Source organism: Haliaeetus albicilla, chromosome 10 (assembly GCF_947461875.1).
Source record: "Haliaeetus albicilla chromosome 10, bHalAlb1.1, whole genome shotgun sequence".
Lineage (NCBI taxonomy): Eukaryota > Metazoa > Chordata > Aves > Accipitriformes > Accipitridae > Haliaeetus > Haliaeetus albicilla.
Window position 1 is genome coordinate 37,479,191 of NC_091492.1, and position 15,032 is coordinate 37,494,222.

General features: G+C 45.8%; 3 protein-coding genes across 7 annotated transcripts in view; 2 read left to right on the forward strand and 1 right to left on the reverse strand.

Moving 5' to 3' along the window:
- The first annotated feature begins 49 nt into the window (after positions 1–49).
- Positions 50–4,413, forward strand: C10H22orf39 (chromosome 10 C22orf39 homolog). 4 transcript variants are annotated; one of them, XR_011326652.1, is made up of 5 exons: positions 50–249; positions 336–503; positions 1,097–1,244; positions 3,678–3,782; positions 4,176–4,413. XR_011326652.1 is itself a non-coding variant. In XM_069795048.1 (4 exons), exons 1-3 carry the CDS (start codon positions 226–228, stop codon positions 1,220–1,222), a joined length of 318 nt encoding a protein of 105 aa, XP_069651149.1. In that variant the 5' UTR covers positions 50–225; the 3' UTR covers positions 1,223–1,244; positions 4,176–4,413. The 4 variants fall into 4 exon arrangements, 3 of the variants coding, with proteins under 3 accessions (XP_069651149.1, XP_069651148.1, XP_069651147.1); XM_069795048.1 differs by lacking the exon at positions 3,678–3,782; XM_069795047.1 differs by lacking the exons at positions 3,678–3,782; positions 4,176–4,413 and adding an exon at positions 1,937–2,938.
- On the reverse strand, positions 2,289–5,134 carry MRPL40 (mitochondrial ribosomal protein L40). The gene is made up of 4 exons (XM_069795045.1): positions 4,979–5,134; positions 4,218–4,301; positions 3,060–3,218; positions 2,289–2,693 (listed from the first exon to the last, which is right to left on the reverse strand). Exons 1-4 carry the CDS (start codon positions 5,020–5,022, stop codon positions 2,384–2,386), a joined length of 597 nt encoding a protein of 198 aa, XP_069651146.1. The 5' UTR covers positions 5,023–5,134; the 3' UTR covers positions 2,289–2,383.
- A 187-nt stretch (positions 5,135–5,321) lies between these two features.
- Positions 5,322–15,032, forward strand: part of HIRA (histone cell cycle regulator) — a 38,839-nt gene continuing 29,128 nt past the window's right edge. The window contains exons 1-2 of one of the 2 annotated variants that reach the window (XM_069795049.1): positions 5,322–5,655; positions 14,517–14,579. In XM_069795049.1, the coding sequence (XP_069651150.1) occupies positions 5,619–5,655; positions 14,517–14,579 (100 nt within the window). In that variant the 5' untranslated portion in view covers positions 5,322–5,618. Of the gene's footprint in view, positions 5,656–7,884; positions 7,961–14,516; positions 14,580–15,032 lie in introns of those variants that run through there. The other variant, XM_069795050.1, reaches the window with a different exon arrangement.

Sequence of the window (15,032 nt, forward strand, 5' to 3'; positions counted from 1 at the left end):
GTTTTGGGTGGGTTGGAGTTCGGGTGTTTGGGGGGGAGGGAGGTTGGGGCGGGGGTGGTGACGCGCTGTGCAGGGAGCTCCGCCCCACAGGCAGCCATTGGCTCGGGGGCGGGGCGACGAGGCAGCCGGTTTGTGTCGCTTCTCGCCGTTGGCCGAGCCCGGGGGTCTCCCCGCAAAGCGCGGCGGGGATTGGCGGCGGGGCGGCGGCCCTCAGGCGGGGGCAGCATGGCGGGCGGCGAGAGCTGGAGGGTGAGCGGGGCGGGGGACGGCGGCGGGGGCTGAGGGCCGGGGCGGCTCGGCGCGGCTCAGCCCGGTATCTCTGCCCCCCCCCGCAGCCGCCGCGGTTGTGCGAGGACTACTGGTGGGAGTGGAAGCACTGCCGCGGGCTGCGGCACGCCTTCCACCACTACTACGCGCACGGGGAGCTGCCGGCCTGCGGCCGCTGGCGCGACGACTACGAGGCCTGCCGCGCCTGGGAGAGGGGCCGAGCCGCCGCCGCGCAGGTACCGCCCGGGCCCCTGAGGGCTCTCTAGGCCGCTGCTGGTGGGGGCAGAAACGCCGCAGCCGCCTGCGGGCGAGCGGTGTCGGCGGTCACCTCGGCGGGTGGGTCTGGGAAAGCAGGCGTCCGCTCGGGGTGAGGGGGGAGATGGTCTTAACGTGCAGCGGGAGGGCTGGCAGCCTGCTGCTGGAAAAGATCTTGATTTCAGTTACTGTGACGCTCCCTAATACGAGAAGCTGCCGCCTCACAGGCAAAAAGTATTCCTGGGTGTCCAGAAATGCTCCTGGCTACAGCCCTGTGAACACTGGAAGACGAGAGCCCCGCAGCACATCCTTTCGGCCACCTAGGACAACTTCTGGCGGGGAGGGTAGCGCATAAGCGGTAGTTTTCTTCCTAATGGAGGAGTCAGAGGCAGAATGTAAATGTGACATAGTTAAAAGCTTGTATCCTGGCTTACTTAGGTAGCATTTGGCACTTCTATTTAAGCATGATAAATTCCTGTTCTTCATTTTATCTCAAATAGTCACAGCAGGAAATAAGCTCTGTAAGACTGAACATCGAACACTACTGTGGTAATATTTTTTTCCTGTATTTCAGGAAGCTTTGTGCAAGAGTGAAAGAGCTCGAGTTATGGAAAAACAGAAATATGCTCCAGTGTGGACGCTCAGGAAGAGTCCACCACCAGAGTGGTATCTTCCACTTGACCAAGACAAACAAAATTAGCAAGACTGTTTTGCTGTGTTTGGTCAGTAATGTAATGCACAGTGCAGAACTATGCTGGGTTTTTTTAATTCCATGTCATCTTGAAATTACACAACTGTAGCTCTGTCCTGCAATACTTTAGTACTCACTTAAAAATACTGGGTGTTTAAATAAACACCCAGTATTTTTAAAGGGAGAATTGAGGTGCTTAATTTGATTCTCATCTCTTACTACTGTCTTACACTTTAGGATTTCATCTTGGTAGGCAACTCCCAAATTAGTGCATACATGATCTAGCTTCTCTTGTTAGACAAGCACCTCTTCCCCTGCTTTTGGAACAAGGTATCCACCCCAGGCCTCCCAGATGGGAAGACAAAAGCAAGCTGGGACTCCTCCTTGCCCGTTCAGGACAATCACAACCACTGGCACTTAAAGGCAGTTCCCAGATTCATGATGGGTTAAGAGCTTTTTCACACCTGGTGGGCTGATGTTGCAGACCCTGAAACTGCAACCCTGCCCCTTTGTGGAACTGCTCTCGAACGGTGGTGTACGTTAATGGCAGTATTCAAAATTACTGAAAAATAAAGGTTTAAACGAATGGAGAGAGATCTGTTTTGTTATAGGGCAAACCCTTAGAAACTTAGTTATAAGTTAGAACATTTACATGGCCTATAAAAAAAAACAACTTAATTTTGGCTTTGTCACAGTATGTTTTCCATCTGTTTTCCCTCTTAGATGCAAAAGTACTTCACTGAAGTCTGAAAAGAAAGGCAGTAAATGGTCAGCTGCTACCTCCCTTATAGTACAGACTCTGATGTGATGACTGTGACGTTCTTTCCTCATAGGATAGGAATCTTCCAAGTTACGGTTTATGCAGAACAAGAAAATGCTGCTCAGGAGTGTGTGGAGTGGTAGGAGATATAAGCCCAGAAAGATGAAATACTACTTCTTTGTCTTGTTCTAGCATGGCGCAAGTGTAAGGTAGTGTAGTTTCATTGGGTGTCTCACTACCTGGATAGCCGTTTAAAAGACCCAAACAAACAGATACTTCATTAATATGTTTTTTTACAGTCACACACCTACAGTATTTTAACCTGCAGAAGGAATTGTTTATTTTTATTCCATTCTTTCCTCCTTCAGTTGGCTGAGTAGCTCATGCCAGATGAATGACAAACTCCTCCATCACTGCGTATACACTTTGGTGATATCAATGCACTTTCCTTCGGGGGGATCGTAACCAGGAAGTGGTGGGGTATAATTAGGTCCATCTCTCTCAAAGGGTAAAAGCCCCTCATCTCGTCTGATTGCTGCCTGATACAACTCCTCGGATTCAAGGCGCAGTTCCTTTAGTGCCTCTTGCTGAGCTTCTACAAGGGTCTGAATTGCTTTCTTTTCTGCCTTATCTTGTTTCTGCTTAAACAAACACCACTTTTTCAGAAGTAAAACTCTTCTTTCAGTCTCCTCAAACGACAGAGGGGGAAGACTTCGCACCCTGATAAAGAGTAAGATAACATTGTAATAGAGAAATAGCCTGCATCCCAAAGAGCAAATTAAAAAAACCCAAAACAACAGAAAACACCCCCACCAACAACCAAAAAAACCCCACCAAACCCAGAAGAATACATTTCATTCATGCAATGTCTGTGAGATTTTCCACGGTCCTTCTAACCGGAAATTCATGTTACTGTTTTTTCACTACTTTTAGCAGGAGCAAATAAAATTTGCTTTCCAAATTTTTGTCCTGGTCGAAGTTGGTAAGGTTTTGTACCAAGGCTGGCACTATATTGCAGTTTTGCAGAGAAAGAAATTGTGTTTCTAACATGAATGCAAGTGCATGGTGAAAGACAGTCTTACTTACCTGTTGCTCTCTGAGTACTTAAGTGGTGTTATAAAATCCTCAATTGGAATCATTTCTGGGGCAGCTTTTTCCAACTTTTTAATCTTCTTTTTCAGGCGATCCTTCTGTGCTTGCTCTCTCTTTACATCCACTTTCTTCTTCTTCTTCATTGGTTGTGCTCTAGAAAGGAAATAATTATGTGAATGAAAGAAGATGCTTTGTCATTTAATTCAACACCAGTAGCCTCCACTTTACTTTTCTAAGGACTGTTCCTTCCCATTGCTTAATTTGGTCCCTAATAGAAGGTCCAGCCATTAGCTTTTTTCAGGTAACGTAATTTCCAGGAGACAGTAATACGTCTTGAGATTTTCTGCAGAGAGAACTGTACTTGCCTGAGAACAGCACCCGCCAGTTTTGTGCTGAGTATCAGAACGACCCGAGGAAGTTCCACAAAAATTGAGTTGGAATTGTTTTGTACTAGCTCAGAGTGCAGCAGAGCAGGTGACAGGTTTATCTGCAAATATTGCTGTCATCTTGCGTTTAAGGAGTGAGTGGTTTTACAAGTGCTTTTAAAATTTCCACATTTGGAACCAAATTCAAGGTGCAGATGTTACTCTCCTGTTGTACTTCTCCACACAGATCCAGTATACCCTAGACAACATATGCCATGCTCCACAAACACTGATCCTCACAGTGGACCTGTGGGATATTCCTGCTTTGCAGACTGAACAAACAATCTTTATGGTATGAAAGAGTACCTAGCAGCTACCAGGATATGTTAAATCTAGTTGCATCAAAACAAAACATGGATACCAAGATGTAACATATATGTAAATGTGGCTGTCTAGTATACCACTTTATAGTAAAGTATTTTTGGTTCAGCTGGGCTGTCATTTCCGTTGTTGCTCAAAAGGGAATTCTGAAGCACAGCATAAATCCAAACATCTCCAACCACATTCTGTGGTTGAGGAAGCAAATACAACTACACACAAGGATAAAGCCATAATTATATAGGTTACCATTAAACTCTCCTCAAGAGGCCAACAGTTCTTAACTACTTTTACATATAGTGACTTAAAAGCAAACATTTATAGTTAAAATTTAATTTGGACTTGGGAAAATATGTGTTCCCCTAAGGATGGAAACACTGCTATGTAACTCCATGGAAGCTGCGCTCACCTCATGGGGAGAGATGCCCTGAACGCCAGCAGGGAAGTCTGCCAGTGACTTCCTCGGAACGGAACCGTCTGGGGCAGCCAAGAACTGAAGAAGGAAAAGGAACATCAAGCATGAGGAGCAACCGACTTGGATTACATTGATTCTGCACAACACAAGAGCTACTTATTAGTCATAAATTACAACGGTGAGATCTGAATCGTCTTTGGCTACTTAATTCGTGACAGTGTACAGCGCTTACCCAGAGCTGACAACCTCAAGGTCTTCAGCAAGGTAACTAAACCCAAAATTTGTTCAGCGTTGTGAATCCACAGGGTACCGAGGGGTGAAGCGGATAAATTTTTTAAATCTATGAGTAGGTTAGAGTAATTTTATTCTGAAGCTCTGACAATGGCTTCTTTGAAGTCCTGATTTTGGAGAAGTAAAACCAGCTCCGTTCAAGCTGGGAGGAGAGAGACGCGGTTTCTCCAATCTCGGCGGATGTCACGGGAGGGAGAACCGGCCCAGGTGCGGAACCAGGCCCGCGCACACCACATCCCGACCCCGGAGCGCAGTCCCTGGCCGCCGAGGGAGCCCCGGGAGAGCGAGGCCCGCCCCGGGAAGGGAACCGGGACCGGGACCAGGACCGGGACCAGGACCAGAGCTCGCCGGGAGAGGGCGAGGCGGGAGCCCCGAGCAAGGGGCGCTTCACTGGGCTCCCTCTCCGCGGGCCCGGGCGCAAGGTAGCCGCCACGGAGGGACCCGAAAACCCGCTCCCGCCCTACCTCAGCCGGGCTCCGCGGAGCCCCCGGGCCGCTGCCGCCAACATGTCTCCCCGCCGCTGCCAGCGGTGCGCCCGCAGTCCCCGCCGGCCACGCTCCGAGTCCCGCGTCCCCTGTTCCGGCTCACAAAGGTTCCGCTCCGACTCGCCGCCCTGCTGCGGCCCGGCCTGCGGGAAGGCCCCGCCCCGCCGCCATAGCCCCGCTCCGCCCGGCAGGGGGCGCTCGCCCCTCTCGCCCGCCCTCCCGCCCGCCCTGGAGGCGGGGCGGCGGCGGCGCCTCGCGGGATCTCGCCCCCCGCCGGCCGAGGCGGGGGAACGCCGGGGTTCGGGGGCGGCTGTTTCCCGCCGGGCCGGTTAGGCGGTTGCCAGGCGCCGAGTTCCGGCGTTGCCGGGAGCCGCCGGGAGCCTGAGCGGGGGATGCGGCCGGGCGGCGGGGGCTGCGGCACGGGCGGCGCCGGGGCATGGAGCGGCGCTGAGGCGGCTCCGGCCGGCGGAGGGGGCGGGCAGAGCGGCGCGCGGCGGGGGCCCATGGTGGCCGGCGGCCGTTGAGCTCCTGCCGCTCGGCTCGGCCGCGGAGGCAGCCCGGGCGGAGCCGCCCTGGGGTCCCGAGGGCGGAGGCCGGCGGGGGCCCCGGGCGGGAAACAATGAAGCTCCTGAAGCCGACCTGGGTCAACCACAATGGTGAGGGCCGGCCGGGCAGCAGGTGCCGGCGGGGGCCGGGCGGGCAGGTGCGGCGGGGCGCCGGGGAGAGGAGCGGGGAGGGGGGGGGGCCGGGGCGCGGCACACGCGTGAGGCGAGTTTGAACGGGGGCGTGGGGCGGCCGGGGCCGTTGGAGCCGTTGGTGGCCGCCGCCTCGCCGTCTGCCGGGCGGCCGCGGCGTGCTCGGGGCCCCGCCGCGCTGCTGGGGAACTGCAGGTGCCTCGGGGCGGGCGGCGGCGGTGGGAGCGGGGAGCAACAAGTTCTGCCCCAGCGCCCCGGGTGTCCTGGTGGGCCCGTGGGGGAGGCAGCGGGCTGGCAGGGGGATGGAGGTGCGATTCGTAGGGAAGGGCGGTTTCCCAAATGCGGAGTTTGGCTGCGTTTCGGCCGGAGCCCGTCCTCCAGAAGATGGCTGAAGGGTGCCGCGCCAGCGGCCGCCGGAGCTGTGGGGGCTGGTGGCCGCCGTTGGGACCGTTTTCGCCTGTGTGCTGGGGGGGGGAGAGCCGGGGCACGGCTCCCGGGTTCTGCAGGGAGGGGTGAAGTGCTCTTGGCCGAAGACCGAGCGGCTTTTAGCTTTTACCTGCCGGGCACGAAGGCTGAGCAGCTTCACGCTTGTGAAAGTGGAGAGGGGTAGTTCGAATCCGAGAGTAGTCTGGGCGAAAGGGAGAGGAGGTTGCCCCTTGGGATGTACCGACGTCCCCTGCCAACGCACAAGACTGACAGAGCTTCAGCGCTGGTCGTCTGTGCTGTTGTTGGCCATGCGGGACGAAGATTCTTCCGACGGAACTTTCCAAACAACTCCCTGAATTTACGCGGTATCCCGCCTGCCACTCCTCTAGTGATCTTTGCAGAGATTTGGGGAGCTAAAGCACTTTCAGAATCAAGTGTCGATATTGGCTGAAAGCTCTATACTTCCCTAGTGTGGCGAGTACAGGGTAGCATCAGCGTTACGTATTTACACCGCTTACGGTAAATATCCAGAGTAACATCTGTACTGTTCCTGGCGAAGCAGTGAGGAGAAATCTAACGTGAAGAGCTCCCTTCTGTTTATGCAACTTTTGCCCTCAGATTCACGGGTACAGCTTTATTTCAACTGCAAATTTTATACCCTGGTGTAAATGTCAATAGTTGGACTCTTCTAGCTGATTGGTATCTAGAACAAACCCAAGCTGGAGACCAGCTTATTCAAGCTGGAAAAGCGTGCTTTGGGTTAAAAAGCGCAGATGCAACTTTACAGTTGCCTTTCTGCATGCCTTGTTGTCTTTGTAATCATGCTGCAGATTTTGACAATGGTAACTTAAGCCTCGAGTTGCAATTCGCATGCATCTTTACTTGAACTACTCTCTGGGGGCCATATAGTCAGCAGATGGACCTAGCCTTTTAACGAAAGGCTGAAAAAACTGAACTGAAAAAATGTGAAAGTGCTCTATTTGAGATGGTTTTTTTTACATTTCTGGTTGGTTAATCTAAACAAAGGTAGCATTTACATCTTAATCTCTGGCTGTCTGTGGGCAGACTGTCCTGTGCCATTCTGGACCTTCAGTGGGAAGACACTTATGAGCAGCTGAATAAAAACTTTTGGCCTAAATCTTTGCAGATCGTAGAGATTAGATCTGTACCTTCTTCCCTTATTTCTTTAACGAGCGCACCTTTTGGTATGGGTTTCTGTTTGAAATCTACAGGAATTTAAAATACGTCTCACCATTGCAGAAAACAGTCTTCAGCCAAGCAGTTTGCAGCGAGGCTCCACTTATAAAGCCCTGCGATACCTTGTCTAGTTGCTAGTGCTCTACACAGGACCTCGATAGTCCCGAAGTTTATTCCCATTTCTGCTGCTCTCCTGCTGGGATGAGTTTGGGCAAGTCACTTTGTCATAGTTTCACCACCTGCAAAACAGACATTCATCACTGGCTTCATTTGTAAAATGCTTTAAGGTCTGCTAACATATATAGGACTATATAACATTCATGTGTTCTTATCCTTGGGGCAAGGAGTGCAGGATGAAAACCGGTGAGTTTAGTTGGCCTCTTTTAACGTACCCAGGTTCCGGATCCTGCAGGCATTGGTGCATGCAAGTAGTCTCCATCACTCTTAATGGGCCTACCTATTTGCTCTGAAACCTCTCCAGAAACAGAGTAAAGGTAATTTATACTGTGTGTATTGGAGGGTCATTGTGATAATTTTTACTCCTTTTTATTTTCTCCACGGGCACAAGAGGCCGCTTCGCTGTTGTTGGTTTGTGAGCGAGAGTCCTGATAGCAAGACTGGCTCTTCCATACACCAGATCAAGGTGCTGTCATTCCAGCCTTTCCCTCTCCTCACTCAGTTTTGGGGTTTGTACTTTACTGAATGGACTAGAATGAGTTTAATGATGCTTACAGGCATACATTCTCCATGAGATAATAGACATTAGAAGTCAGTGTTGTAGCAGGGAAATTCAGTACACCTGGGAATCATATGCTGCTCAGCCGAGATGCTGTGCATTTACGGTAAAAGCACTTTAACACATTTTGGCTCTACAGGTTTTTATCTTGGTGTTCTTAATGTCACTTTTTCTGAGTACTTATTGGAAATATTTCTTCCTCAGATGCATTTTCCGTAAGCTTTTCACGCTCTTGATGTGGGTTTATTAGATTTTGCATGAAGTTCTCATTATTGTTGTGTTCTTCTCTCCCATGTTTATTTGACTTGGAGCAAGGAAGAATACTGAAAAGTGCAATCTAATGGTGGGGGCAGGAACGGATGACTGTAAGATACAGATGATGTGGTTTGCTTCTCTTTCCCGGTTTTCCATTCAGTACCTCTATAAAGATGCATCACACATCCAACAGTTGTATATGCATATTCAGCACACAAGGTTTTGAGAGCCCTGATGCTTAATGATGGCTAATGCGGGCAAATGCTGAGCCCCGCGGGAATGGAGGTCCCTTGCCATTCCGAGAAACCTGTGCAAACCCCAAGGTGCTGTTTGCGTATGACAACTTGTAGAAATTGGAGCCTGCTTTTGTTTAAATATAGGCACAGAGTTTATTATCTCTCCAAGCTGTAATGGTGGAATGTAAATATTTGAATTGATTTGTGAGTCATGTTAGATGTCACGTATCAGATGGCCTGGTAGCAAAATGAATAGAAACTCATCCATATTGTGGTAGAAATTAACGTAAGATTGTCTTTATATTTCATTGATTATTGCCTAAAGTTAAATAACAAACAAAAATTACACAATATTTAAAATTGCTTTTTCTCTTCAGCTGCTGTATTTTTTTTAAAGATGGGACTTTCTTTTTGGGTTTGAATTATCTTACTCAGAACTTTTTGTTCCAAGCTTGTTGCATTATCAGGTACATAATGTATATTTGGGTTCTTTAAACAAATAATCCAACAAGACATCTGGTCTGTCGTAAGGTGTTCTGTATTTAATGAACCTGGTTTGCTTCTGTATGCCATGTGATGCTGGGAGCTTCAATAATTTAAACTCTTTTTTTTTTTTTTTTTTTTTAGAAATTATTAAAAGAGGGCAAAACATCCTAAAACGCACTGTTAGATTTTTAATGTTACTGCTTAAGTATCACATTTTGTTTTGATGCATGATTACTGTTAGGAAATTCAACACATCTCCAGGTAGGAGCATGGGAAAGCATTCAGTCACTTTGAATCAGGGACCTTGTGCCTTTTGGCTTGCTTCAACAGGATCTAACAACGTAATCAGCTAAAGACATGGACCCGGGGAAGGAAGCAGTTGCTATCAAATAATGGCGGCTCCTCCGTTTTTTTGAGAAAATGAAGGAAGTGAGGAAAAACCTGGTATCTGTGATCAGTTGATAAACCACAAGTAGTATGGAACAAGTCTTACAGCTTTAACCTGTGACAGTTATCCACCACTGTAAATGATATTCCCTTGATAATGGTACCCTGGAGGAAAGAGCCCCCTGGTAATGACTTTGTCTTGCTAAACTTCTGTCTTGTGATCACTTAATCTGCTCGCTCTCTTTCCTTTTAAATCATTTGACATCTCTAGATTGATAAAACTGGAAACAAATACAAGTCTTGGCTTACTTGGGCAAACAATCTAATGATTATTGAACTTGTTCTGTATTTTGAGGGATAGACATAAAAGTGTAGAGAGCAAACATTCAAAATGTAAAGAAATTGCTTCTAGATTTTGAAAGAGCTAATACACGTTCATAATATGTAGCTTTACTAGTGATTCCTTTTTTTAAATCTAAGTAATCTAATTTAATCGTGAGAAACCCTGTGTTTCTCAGTAGCCAAGAAAAGCACACGCAGCTCTGGAGCAGGACATCGGGAAGATTTTCCTTTCCAAGTTGGTGCATTGGCGTTCTAATGCCTCTTACCCCTAATGCTGAAACTTTGAATGTGCCACTGTGAACTCCATGTGCATTTCATCTGTTTCTGTACTCCTCAATATGAGTATGTAACAAAACTGGCTTGAAACTTCATGCAGTGTTTGTGCTGGATAGGAACTGAATGGTGTGTGACATTGATATGCTGCTTTCTAATAAATAGTAAAGCTACGACTCCTTTCTGAGCATTGGCCAAAGGGTCCAGATTAGGTGCTCTCTAGTCTGGATTACGCCACCATGAGTCTCTATGCTTTCTGGTCCTGAAACATGCAGTAGCTCTACTACTGCCTGAAATATGGATATGAATGATCTTTTTAGCTGAAGTGGTAGAAGCTTAGTTTCCTATATCCAGTAGTTACTGTTTCCCGCAGGCATCCAAACAAGGGTGCTGCTACACTTGGCTTCACCAACAGGTCATTGCAGCCAGAGCCACGAATGAAATCCTGGTGCCCTGTGGTCCTGAGCTAGTTCATAAGTAGTTGCTTCCTTCTTTGGTTTGCTTATCAGCTTAAGTTTATGCTTTCCTCCACTAATAAAATTACTTCAATTTACAGTTGAAGTAGAAGAGCACAGTGAAAGTGTTGCAAACTGAAAACTGTGCTCTAAGCAACTGAACAGTCCATGTTTAATTTTATTACACTCGGATCTTGGAATAATATCCAAAGCCATTTGGAATAAAATCCAGACTGACCTGTAAATATTATTTCATCCAGGTGGACTTTAAGTATTCTGTTGTGCCAGTATATGACATGGCATTTTGCAGTTGCTGTTTGTGTTTTGATTAATGCAGAATGTCTATTAAGAAGAGGGTGTGACAGGTTGAGCCTGGGTGTAGTTTGACAGATTTCCTGTTTATGGAAAATGGAAGACTTATCTGTACAAAATCCTGGAAGTTTGGAACTTGATTTAGTAAACTAATGTTTCTAGGGAGAAAAAGCATGTCTTTAAAGATTAACCACTGGATGCATCTGGACATTGCTGGTGAGATTGAGATGCATGAAACTAGTCCAATGTATCAGAAGTTATCCATCAGATGGAAACAATATTTACCTGGCTCTTACAGGAGATTAATTTGATGGGCCTCATGTTCGCAAGTCATTGTGCTTTAAGCTTATTGGCAAATTCTTGGGAAAAGCCCAAGTTTACTGGGTAGATCATTGTGTATGATTAGTTACCTGTGGGGTAAGATCCCTTCCTGGATCACAGTTGAGCCATGTAGGAAACCTGTTGAGGGCTTCGTTTATTACCGCCACCTTTCCTGAGTGCAAAGTCCATACCCTTTTTAAACTTCACATATAAAATAATGCCTTGTGACCTGACAATTTCCACTGAGGTCTGAGTTTTTAGGATTATAGTAATTTATGAAAATATCTGCTCAGTGCTCATTAGATCAAAAACCAAAATTATGCTAGGAAAAGAACTAAAAAGAAAACATTATCCTACTATATAAATACATGGATCATTTGCTTTTGAACACTGTCTTCAATGCCAGTTCCCCTCCGTGTCATAAAATACAGGAGAACTGAAAGAGGCTCATAGTGGAGTGACCAGAATGATCAAAAGTGTGAGACGGCTTTTGTACAAGGAATGACTGAGTAGGACTCCTTGGGCTAGGAGTGGGAGGACTGAGCTGGAGACCTGATGAATGTGTGTAGAGTTGTGAGTAGCAGAAAAGCGGTGAATGCCAAGTGATTTTTGTTCACCGTTCTCCTGTATGAGAATTAAGGGGTGTTGAAGTAACGGGTAGCAGGTGCAGGATAGACGAAGTAGGTGGCTTTTCAGAGAATCCATGGCTGAGCAGTGGATCTCTTCATGTTAGGGGCTGTCGATGTTAATTATGGATCTGAGAAATGGCTGATTGAATTTATAGAAGAAAAGTCTGTTGAGGGACTCTGATTCAAGAACTCAGAGTTGGAAATTTTTTGGAGCTGGAAGATTATCCTACGAAGCAGCATTGTGTGCTTACCATTGTACGGATCCCTAGGAAGGTATCTAGTGCTGGTTTCTGAACAGTACTGGGCTAGGTGGACGTTTTCCCTGGTGTGGTGTGGCTAATTTTAAGTTTTTATGGCGAATTTGTAGCTAAGTTACCTCTGGCTCCATAAGTAAAATAATTCCATCAACCCCATTTGTGGATCTGTGCAAAAACTTTGCCCAGAAGGAGGAAGAAAGCTGATGTTACTGCTCTTGTAGAGTTGTGCTCTTAAGATAAGGCAGAAATTGGAGAGGCTATGCTAGTTTTAAACACCTAGTAAAGGAAAGGAAAATTATGTCAGTAATTTTTGCAAAGCAACAGGTGCAATGACTTCACAGTTTTCCAGAATGTATAGCATATCTGTTTTGCCTGAAAAATGAGAAGCCAATGTGTCTGTCAGACAAACTTAGCAGTATGTGCTTTGGTCACGGCTACTTTTTAATGCAGACTTTTGGGAAGGAGGAGTGATGGAATCGGAGCAGAGGAGGAACGAGCCTTCCTGTATGAGATGGCTGCATCTATTAAACCAATTTTAAATACAGTATTGTTCAACTACAAACCACCTGAACTCTGAAGCCTTGTTCATAGGTGCTGTGCTGGCTCTGGAAGCCATAATTTCTCCTGAGTATTGATGCCCCTGTGTTAGAGGTTACTGCTCCTTCTGATTTGCTGGGGAAGTGTTTCCTGTTGGTGTGAATGATACATAAACAAAATGAGACAGGTTAGTACAGTTACAAAGTCTCTGATAACTGGCTTCCTACAAGGAGCACTCTGCTCTTCATGTCTAATGACAAATTTGAGAGTATAGTAAGTTGTCTTGCCCAAGACTGTTGATGCAGATTGAAAAGGTAGACTCTTTCACCTATGAGGTTTATAGAATGACCTGTTTCCGTAAGTGTCGGTGGGTTAAACTATTTCAGATGATGTGCTGGGTTAATTAAAGGGAACTTCCACATCCTGGGAAGGGCAAAAAAAATGTTTGTTTCTTGCCTGTGCGTCTCCAAATATTCAGCTTAGCCCTGTATGCTGCATTCAAATTAATAGAATAAAAGATAGAATGAGGCACAACAAACTGAAGAAAAGCCACAGCTAAGTCTCAGCTTATGTGTTTTATGCAGTCTAAAGGACTTGGGAGGAATGTAAGTTGAGTGCCATCTTACTGTACTTAAGGTCTTTGCTTGGCTGCCTGTAAAAATTTTAAGGGGAATCACATGTCAGAGTTGCAATATAAATCCAAATAAAATAAACCTTAAAACAAGTCAACATAAAGAAAATAAAAATTGACATGAAGCAAAATGCATATCCCTCAAAAAGTAAGAAATACTGGATATTTGGATGAGGGTTTTGTTAGCAGTTTAGCATCAAGAAATTCAGATGCTACAGTTGCAACATAAAACCTGTCGCTGCATAAATTCTCCAGATTTTATCATTTATGTCTTAATATATCATGAAGATACCGTGCAAGAATTGACATACATGGGAAATTTATCAAGTAATCTTGGTACGTGGGTGCTAGGCTGTTTGGCTGTTTGATAAATCACCTTATTTTATACTGGCATGTGTGTGATCTTGCTTGCAGAAGCATTCCAGTTTGAAAGGGTTGGGACTGCTGCCCAAAATTATTTTAATGTGGAAATCACATGTGTGTTCCTTCAAGTAATCCTTAGTGGTAGCTCTTTCAGCATCACTGAAAGGCAGTAAGCTTGCTTCTCCCCTCTTCCTTCTCCTGCAAAGGTTAAAAGGACTGTGAACATATCGGAGAGTGTATGTGATCCAGTGGTCAGAGCAGAATAGGCTGAGAGTGAGAGTTGTCTGGTTTCCAAAGCTGCTTCCCAACTATGTTAGTTATTTGTTACAGAGTTTACATTTTCATAAAGTTGCTAGTTTTCTTCTGAAGGATGTAGCATATGGAGAACTGAAGGATCTAAGAGTAATATTGGAGTTGGTTAGTCTTCCTCTGTCTATATGGAAGCCCTAAAAATAAAAGCTAGTCTTTGGGTAGAAGAGTTTCATAACAACAGAATTTAAATTTGAGACAGGTAATTGTGTGACCAACAGATGCAGTCTGAGATTGGGGAGGATTAAAAAAAACCAAAACAAAGCCAAAACCAAAAACAGAAACCAAAACAAAACTTGCTTCGGGTCATCAGCTAATGAACTGTAGAAACCTGGAAGAAATTCCTTACTCAAATACAGTTTTACCTCATTGGCGCTTGCTTTGTGGTATTATTTTGCTTTGGGGCATTTGGCATATCCTGCTGGATCAAGTGTCCTTAGTTATCATTGGTTTGTTATGGCACGATAACATCCATATACACTTTTAACAGGCTGTCGTTTCTGTCATCGAGTTGCTTTCTACTCTTGTAGTCAACTGTAATTCTTACAGCTATAGCTTTTAGAAGAAGAAAGTTATTTGCCAGCCAGAAGAGTTATGGTTCTTTTGGTGTTACTGCATTCTCTTGACTGTAAAACAACTCAATACGTTGCTGCTTGTTCTCTAATTTCAGGAAAGCCAATATTTTCAGTGGACATTCACCCAGATGGGACCAAGTTTGCGACAGGAGGACAAGGTATGCCTGCGTACTGATAGAAGGCAGAATTTTGGGCTATAATAATAATCTTGTGCCTTCACAACACTTTAATTGGTTTGACCCTTTTAAAAACACATCACTTCTAAGAAAGGTAATTATGTAAGTCATTAAAATATATTGAAAAATGCTGTTGTTACTGCACAAGGCAGGGTCACATTTTCTGATGTACTCATCCTCTTGGACGTCATTGAGATGGTACTTGCAATAATTGAGTTGTGGCCATACTGGCCAAATTTCTTTTTTATTTGAAGAGAAACTGAATGTGAAGTTGGGCTTTTTGACCTGCAAAAGAGTAGAACTATTTGGACAAAAAAATCCAATTATATGAATGGAATAGCTCAAGAAATATATGCAAAAATATTGTTTGGATCACAGTAGTGAATAATTTTGTTGGCTACAATAGTTACAATTTAGAATGTGAATATATCCCTT

Bases quoted from the DNA above. Each gene is read 5' to 3' on its own strand.
- C10H22orf39 (XM_069795048.1), top strand. From the start codon at position 226: ATGGCGGGCGGCGAGAGCTGGAGG. The intron at 250-335 runs GTGAGCGGGGCG...CCCCCCCCGCAG, and splicing joins CGGGCGGCGAGAGCTGGAGG to CCGCCGCGGTTGTGCGAGGA. The intron at 504-1,096 runs GTACCGCCCGGG...CCTGTATTTCAG, and splicing joins GCCGAGCCGCCGCCGCGCAG to GAAGCTTTGTGCAAGAGTGA.
- MRPL40 (XM_069795045.1), bottom strand. From the start codon at position 5,022: ATGTTGGCGGCAGCGGCCCGGGGGCTCCGCGGAGCCCGGCTGAG. The intron at 3,219-4,217 runs GTGAGCGCAGCT...TTTCCTTTCTAG, and splicing joins AGGGCATCTCTCCCCATGAG to AGCACAACCAATGAAGAAGA. The intron at 2,694-3,059 runs GTAAGTAAGACT...ACTCTTTATCAG, and splicing joins AAGTACTCAGAGAGCAACAG to GGTGCGAAGTCTTCCCCCTC.